An 8,542-nucleotide genomic window follows, 5' to 3' on the forward strand; every position below is an offset into this window, starting at 1 on the left:
TCACGAGTGGTCAGCACACCATTAGGCTATCTGAGCATGACTCATGGCAACACCCAAACTTCCATATGTTATCAACCATGTTTCTACAACCTGTACTCATACATCCATTGTGTATATTCCTGTACAGGGGAGACATTTTACTTGAAATGTCATTTGCCCGGTGTCGGCGGATAAATATTATTCTGGTGTAACGTCAAGCGCCAGCACGTCGGCAAGGAACATTAAAGTAGAGAGGGCTGTGGGAAGATGTCAGCCAAAAGTACGCAGACCAAACCCTCTCTAGGACGAAAACGGGACGGTAGCACCATCTACACGAAGAGGACGTAAGTGCCGTGCTGCCTGGCTATGGCCCAGTTGAAGACGAGCCATTTTACGAATGCTACAGCCGTGACTTAGGAACTATATTGTTTTGCTTGTATTATGAATTGTATATACTGAAGAGATTGCTTATGTTTCATGTCACCCTTTGCTTCCGAGGCCCCACTGTAAATTTCTCAAAGTTAAGTACTGTCATTTATCTTACTGTGATAAAAATCTATTAATATAATTTGCTTGAATTGTCGTCTAGTGATCCGAGAAAGCAGGTTTCCTAGGCACCCTATATTAGACGAGTGGGCAGGACACAACAAATATAATGGTGCAGTGTCTGTGTTATTGTAAATTACTATGCAAAGCCCCTTCGGAAATACATGCATGTCCAAAGAACAGGCACTGCAACTACTACAGCCATTGTGAAATACATGAAATATATTTGCAGTTGTGAATATGGACTACCTTCAGCTGTATAATGGAATGATGAAAGTAAAAATCTGTGCCAGATTAGGGTTCGAATCTGGATTTCCCACTTATTGCGAGTGGTTGCTTTACCTTTAGGCTATCCGAGCAAGACTCATGGCAATATCATATTTATCTGCCAACACTAAGCAAACGACTTTCAAGTAAATTGTCTCCCCTGTACAAGAATATGCATAATGGATGAGCAAGTTCAGGTTGTAGACACACATATATGGAGGTTTGTGTCTGGCTACAAGTTGTGCTTAGATAGCATGACCACTCACAATAAGTGGAAAATCTGAGTTTGAGTCCCGGTCCGGCACAAATTTCCATAATCATTCCATTGCACAGCTGATGCTAAGTACTGTAGGCCACGCACTTCACAGGGGTTTGCAGGATATACAGCTGCAGATGTACTAAGAATTCCACTTCCGCTATTAGCCAGCCAGAAACTGAGAAAAAAAATGCCTTACCATGGCAACTGACACTTCAGGATAACTGTCAACCTACCTCTTTCTGTTTGTGTTCTTCTCCAGTTCCATTAGTAGATTTTCAGTCTCCTGAAATGCAATCAAAATTTACATCTCCTTCAAGAATAAAAAGTTGGAAGCACACACTAAAATTTTTTGTCCAAACAGTCAAGCATAAGTAAACGGTAACATCACATCTGCCGCAATTGAGCAGAAGTCACAGTACTGAGGATTTGGACAGCTGAAGTTATGGAAGTTGGAAGATTAGGTCTAAGAATACAAGTGTGTGTGTGTATGTGTGTGTGTGTGTGTGTGTGTGCCACACCAGTAATCACGACAAAACTTAATCGTAACATATTTCTTCTGAAATCAGAGAAAATTGTGAAAAAACGATGTTCAATGTCTTTACACCACACAAAAAGGGTTCCATCGAAAAAGATTCTTTCCATCCTTTGACAAATATTAACGAAAATAAGGAGAACAAGGTACTCTACTACTTGATCACTTCTGCTTACTTTCCACTTCCCCAAAAGACGCAACCAAACACACAAATAAGTGCATGTGAACAACGAGTAACAGTCGCATTAGTGAACCTGGCACCTTAATAAAAAAACTTATTTCCTATAGTTGGAAAAATTCGTATGGTATCTTCAATATCTTTAGATTATACGACTGCACCGACATAAAAAGGCGTATGGATTCCCTACTGCGAAGTTATTAACATAAAATTGACGTACAAGGATTATCTTCCATCTAAGAAACAATGTCACTCACGCTTTTTGTGCTCCAGGCTAAAGTCATTAGAAGCAATGCATGTGCTAAAATTCGAAAATATTATACACAATCACATGTAAATACAACGTCACTATTCCAATAGTTACTTCGCCAGCCAAAGACTTAAGACTGAATTCAAAAACAACAAGTAACCGTCAGTGTTTACCACAACAAAAGCTGTCACTGTATTGTGGCAACTGGCGCCAGCGTTGCCAACCCCAGAACATAAAATTATGGCATTTTGTATTTAAAATTATCGTTTTTTATCTAAAATTATCGTATATTGATAATCTTAAAAAAAACAAAAACAATAATGCTGATAATATGACGTACACAATATTTGTATTCAATCGCGAATGGCGAAGTCTTCTCATCTTTTAAAATTTTTATCCATAAAACCTCCTAATTACGAACCAAAACGTCTCTAATCGCGATGCTAAGTACTAAAAATACTTTCAGAACCAGATAAACTCGGATGTGTCCAAAGCATCACAGATTTTATGAAAGGAAAATTCGCTAACCCCGATCGAAAAGTAGCACTGTGTACGTAATATAATTAAAAATAATAATATAATTAAACTCACCCTAATAAGCATCGTTGTCGAACTCCACATCGTCGAAATCGGCGTCACTATCCCGATGAGATTCCTTCTTCTTAGCATAAATGTTCGACGTGTTCATTGATGCAAACATTGCACTGGTTGGTTCGAACTGTACACAATTCTTCACACGCTGGGAAGTGAGCATTAATGCGCTGACTGTACCCGAATGTAACTTATTTCTCAATGGTGTCTTCACTAGATTCATTTTTGAAAAGACCCGCTCACAATCAGCACTAGAATGTGGTAAAACTAATATATCTAGCACAAAGATTCCTATTTGGAGGAACTCTTGGTTATCATGAAGGTCCCTAGCGTTCTTTATGAACACCCAAAATTCGTCCACCTCTTTAGACCGTAGATTTTCGGGAAATTCTGCATGTGGCAATACTCTCCACTGATCATCAATCATTTGCATAAGCCTTTTGTCTTTTGGAGAAATCCTCTGAACCGACTTTATAAGTGGAACAAGCGTTGACGACCTTGCAGCACTTTTTGACAATGCTATTTCTGGTGTTAACCAACTCAACATTTTTAGAACAGAATTGTTGAAATCATACCGCTTTTTTATCTCACAACAAGATACTATAAGAAACTGTTGCACTCTGTAGTAGAAATCAGTCACTTTATATTTTTGTGAGATGTTTTCAGATTGGCTCATGAAATCCATCACACCTACACCTAAATACATTTGCGTATAAGGCACAAGTTGGGCTGGGTTTGCTGGATCTATGTCTGTCAAATCAGTTTTATTGATATAATCAGGATACATATAGCAGAGAAGGATTTCTTTGTACGTTTTGCACATTCTCTCATGCAAAGAGCAAATTACTAATTTCTCGCTTTGAATATATTGATTCAGAGACAAAAATTTCGGTAGAATCCACTCGAGAAATATAAAAAATACACGTACAAAGTTGTCCCTGAACGCCTTTGCTAATTGTTCAGCTGCATACACAATCTTTCTTCTTCCCACTTGCAAGTGAAAAACAATTGCAATGCATTCCATTGTTCTAGAATACGCGAAACAACAGTTAACAAAGATAACCATCTTGTTTGAGATGGATGCAGTATCTTGTGAGGTTCGACATTACAAAACTGTTGGAATTCCACAAACTGGGCTATTCTTTTTGAACTATGCTTAAAGAATGAATATGTATCCCTTGCTGTGTCTTCACATAGTCTTGGTAATTGTTTGCAAGCCTCACTTGCGCATAGGTGCAATGAATGACATATACATTTCTGTATAAAAATACCAGGAAAATCTCTAATTATTCGACTAGCAACAGAATTATCTTTCCCCATCATTGTGTTGCACCCATCCGAAGCAAATCCTACTAAATGTTCAGGAGGAATATTATGTACTGACAAGGTTTTACGTACGAGATCGTACAAACGATTAACAGTGGCACCTTCATGAGCGGCCTCTGCATTTTTCTCTTCAAACAGCTGTAACAACTGCCAAAATTTGTTATGTATTTTGGAGCTATCTTCATCAAAATACCGCACACAAATACACAAATTTTTCGTAGCGGAAATGTCGGTTAGCCGGCCGAAGTGGCCGTGCGGTTAAAGGCGCTGCAGTCTGGAACCGCAAGACCGCTACGGTCGCAGGTTCGAATCCTGCCTCGGGCGTGGATGTTTGTGATGTCCTTAGGTTAGTTAGGTTTAACTAGTTCTAAGTTCTAGGGGACTAATGACCTCAGCAGCTGAGTCCCATAGTGCTCAGAGCCATTTGAAATGTCGGTAGATTCGTCAATTATGAAACTGAACTTTTCTCTCTGTAAAACTTCATTCAGTTCATCCAAATGACATTTACCTATGACATTCTTTATCACCTCTTTTTCTTTTGTTCTACCCAACTGCAAGTTCTCAACTATTTTAGAATCGGGAAAGGCACTTTTAATTACGTCTGTTAAGTGATTGACTGTATTAATAGGGATGTCATGTTCTGCCAAAAATCCACATAGCAAAATTTCAGTCCTCTTGCCCTGCTTGGCAAATGTATCAGACGATTTTGATTATGATGAAAAGTCAAGTTTCTTTTGTAGAGGCCCGACACATTTACAGTTCTCAACTATTTTAGAATCGGGAAAGGCACTTTTAATTACGTCTGTTAAGTGATTGACTGTATTAATAGGGATGTCATGTTCTGCCAAAAATCCACATAGCAAAATTTCAGTCCTCTTGCCCTGCTTGGCAAATGTATCAGACGATTTTGATTATGATGAAAAGTCAAGTTTCTTTTGTAGAGGCCCGACACATTTTACGGCACTTAAGTGTTTTTTCCCTTTAGCGCGATTTTTCACTACAGTCAACTCAGCACTGAATTCACATCTACAAACTTTACACCGAGCTTTATATGCATCATCACTAACAGGTTGTCGCCAATACTTGAAAGATAAATCAGTCAACCATTCCTTTCTGAACTTTTGTTTCGAACGTTTTAATTTCAACTCACCAGGCAGCCTCAATTTCTTCTGTGGGGTCCGCAGAGAATCTACATCACTGTTGTCACTTTCCATTATTTATATTTGAATACACTACTACAGTATTTATTTAAAGAATACCATACTTTAATTTCCCTTAAGAACAAAAAATTAATATTATTTTAAGAGCACAAAGACAACTACCCGTGCATTTAAGTCCCAATTTCACCAGTAACTGATGACGATGGCCTAGCCCTAATAGCCCATATTGTTGTGAAACAATATTTGTTAGGCAGGTATTCCCCGGAAGCGAATATACAGTGTTAAGAGTCGTTGGACTGTTGCGGGGAGTGGACGAGAGAAAAAGAGGAAATTGCTTATATTGAATGGAGTATGGACTTAAATATATGAAAACAGATTATTAACGTATGAAACTACTAGAAGTATCAATTTATTTTCATTTTAAATCTTCACAAAAATTATCGTAGATTCCACAATTATCAGCAATGTACTATCATATATCGAGTTCACGTTGTAATTATCGTATATCGCGATAATTTATCGTATGGTTGGCAACGCTGACTGGTGCCAACCAACCAGGATTGCCAACTATCATTCAATGAAAATAACAAAACACTATCGCAAAAGAGCCAAAAATGGCTAAATTATAATTTATATCTTTGTCCACCGACGTTGGCAACAATAGTTGAATGCTGGGAATTATGTGTCACTCATATTAAAGCTGGGTTCAAACACACAAAAAAGGAGTCGTCACAGCTAGTGCCACACTACAATTACAACGTAGTTGCATGTGTGAACTCTCAGTTTTTAGTGGCGCAACTTACGAGAAAGAACTTTTGTAATGCCAAATACGGTTCAACTTGACTGTGCTCTGTTGCGCCACTTCCCTTGTATCACTGCTCTTTGGTGGCAGTATTTCGAAACACGAGCATTCTGTTGCAGTTATCGTGGAGTAATTGCTGCTGTACTCCATTCGATTTCAGTGTGTGAATTTGTGGCATTCTGTGAAAGGTAGCCCGTCGATTTCACTTCAGAAAGCCACAAGCTGTGGCATCACATTAGTTGCATGTGTGAATCCTGCTTAACGCAAGTGTTTCGTTACGAAAAGTTCGCTTTACGGAGGTAATTAATTTACTGAGCGTACAATAGTACATACAAGAACCTGTCAATCAGAGAGCAAGAACAGCATTAATTATTCACTTCATGGCCGATCATTGCCAACATCAGCAAACTACACCACCGCTACCTTAAGTAAAATTTTACCAAAAAGCAGTCTCCTGGCAAAAATAAATATCATCCTCCTCTGCCTAATTTCCTTTACTGGTGCTGCAGATTTCCCTGGTCTCCATAACGTATGTGGCATTTGTACCGATAATCTTCAATATTTATTGTGGGACTCTGTATGAAAAATAGCACTTACAATGGCATCTCAACTCGTGCTTTACATTTAGAATAGTGGAAAGTGTATTCGTTTTAAGTCTGATTCTGAGTTTATTTTTCACTCAGTATACCTGACTAAAGATTCTGTCAACTTGGACATCAGAGTGTGGAAGAGTTAACACTGAAAGTGCGAATGAGACTTACCTCCATAGAAGGATTTTTGTCTCAGGAGTCACTGTATTGACTAACTTCTTGATAGAATCCAGAAGTGGATGTTTGAGTAATTCATTTTATGTAACTAATGTTTCGCCACTTTGTCTGCATTTTACTCAAATATAGCTACACCAAACCAGTGACAGGTAGGATCACTATTTCCGATCTTTATTTGATAATTAGCAATTATATTTGATAAAGTACTTCAAAATTGTCTGGAATCCTATTTTGAAGCTCCCAGACCAGCTTTTCTGTGATATTCACACATATGTCCCGTCAAGTTTTCTTTGCGCTGTGGTACACATTGAAGAGGTTTAGTTCAGTTCTGAGTATCTAGCCGAGATATGGGGATGGATCAATACAATTATCAATGTTGCTCTTGTGGGACTCAGTTGAGGATGTGACATGCAAAGGCAAACAATTGTAACAAAAGAGGAATATAATGAGATCTACCAGTCACTGGGTGGAGGAAGAAACCTGGTGAAGATTTGAGAGTGATAGATATGAAAAGGCTTACGAAATTTAGATCACAGAAGTGAAATGAAACGAATTTTAATGTGCAAGTATGAAGTTTTGGAGGAACACTTACACTGATATGGAGGCAACTGCATTGTACAAGTCCTAGCAAGATATGCAAGAGTGCAAGTCTCTTGTGAAACGATAATGGACCATTACGAAACTCTTTTCTTAACCACAAGCTAAAGTACTTCTTAGCCATCCAATGTCAGATGACCAGAAGAAAGATGTTAACAGTTTACTGTGATCTATTTTCAGAGAAGACTTAAGCTGGTAGACATTCATCATTGACAACATACCCATGTTGTCCCACACAGTGGTGGAGGAACAAGTTGTGAATATTTAGAAAGTGTTTCTGATTTGTGAATAACAATAGCGCTCAATAACCATTCAAATCATCATAAAAACTATAACAATTAAAAAGTCAAGAATGATGAGGTGTTTCCAAAAGCTGCACAGATGTATGAATGTGCTTTATTCTCGACTATTGGTTTCAATTTAGTATAGACACATCTTGAGGTTTATAATGGCTATATTTCCAAATCTACAATTACAGAAAAGGCTTACAAAATTTAGATCACGTAAGGGAAATGAAACGAATTTTCATGTGCAAGGATGAAGCATTGGGAGAACACTTACACTGATATGGAGGCAACTGCATTGTACAAGTCCCAGCAAGATATAAAAAGTGCAAGTCTCTTGTGAAACTATGATGGATCATTATGATACTCTTTTCTTAACCATAAACTTTTGGGTAGTTATCCATAAATCTGAAGATGTGCCTATACTGATTTGTAACTGGTAGTTACAGATGAAGCATGTTCATACAGTTATGTAGTTTTTGGAAACACCTCCTCATTCTTGAGTTTTTATTATAATTTTTATGATAATTTGAATGGTTTTGGGTATAGAGTGTTGTTTTTGCTATCCACAGTGTCTCTCAGCTGTGTTTGCCCTCTCCAGAAAGTTGTTTGTTTCTGGCTTATATGTTTAAGTCTATCAGTTACTGCAAAGAACCATTCTAATAATAGCTCATTCCATTGTTACACCATTGTATTCTGTTATGGTGACATGAAATATTTCAAATAATTGTGAAATAACAATGAAATTAGAACTTTTGGTAACACACTGAATGACAAAGTTACAGTTGCCATTTATAACTTTTTCAATGACATCACATACTAAATTGTTACAGATGTGTGAGTACGAATGAGTACAAGTATGTAAGAGTGTAGTACGCATTATACAGTAAGAAGTAAGTTATTTTGCAAAAAACAAGGCATTTGCTTTTGAACATCATTCAAAGCTGAACAAGTCCAAATGGTTCATGCAAATGAAAATGTCTCCATATTTAAATGTACTTTTT

The 8,542-nt window shown here is 37.6% G+C and overlaps 1 protein-coding gene across 1 annotated transcript in view; it reads right to left on the reverse strand.

Moving 5' to 3' along the window:
* LOC124594931 (fibronectin type 3 and ankyrin repeat domains protein 1-like) overlaps nucleotides 1-2,205 on the reverse strand; it is a 49,884-nt gene extending 47,679 nt beyond the window's left edge. The window contains exons 1-2 of the mRNA XM_047133431.1: nucleotides 2,019-2,205; nucleotides 1,285-1,334 (exon numbers count right to left, since the gene is read on the reverse strand). Coding sequence (XP_046989387.1) covers nucleotides 1,285-1,334; nucleotides 2,019-2,045 — 77 coding nt within the window. The 5' untranslated portion in view covers nucleotides 2,046-2,205. The remainder of the gene's footprint in view (nucleotides 1-1,284; nucleotides 1,335-2,018) is intronic.
* Between the last annotated feature and the right edge of the window lie 6,337 nt (nucleotides 2,206-8,542).

Source organism: Schistocerca americana, chromosome 2 (assembly GCF_021461395.2).
Source record: "Schistocerca americana isolate TAMUIC-IGC-003095 chromosome 2, iqSchAmer2.1, whole genome shotgun sequence".
In the NCBI taxonomy this organism is placed as follows: Eukaryota; Metazoa; Arthropoda; class Insecta; order Orthoptera; family Acrididae; genus Schistocerca; species Schistocerca americana.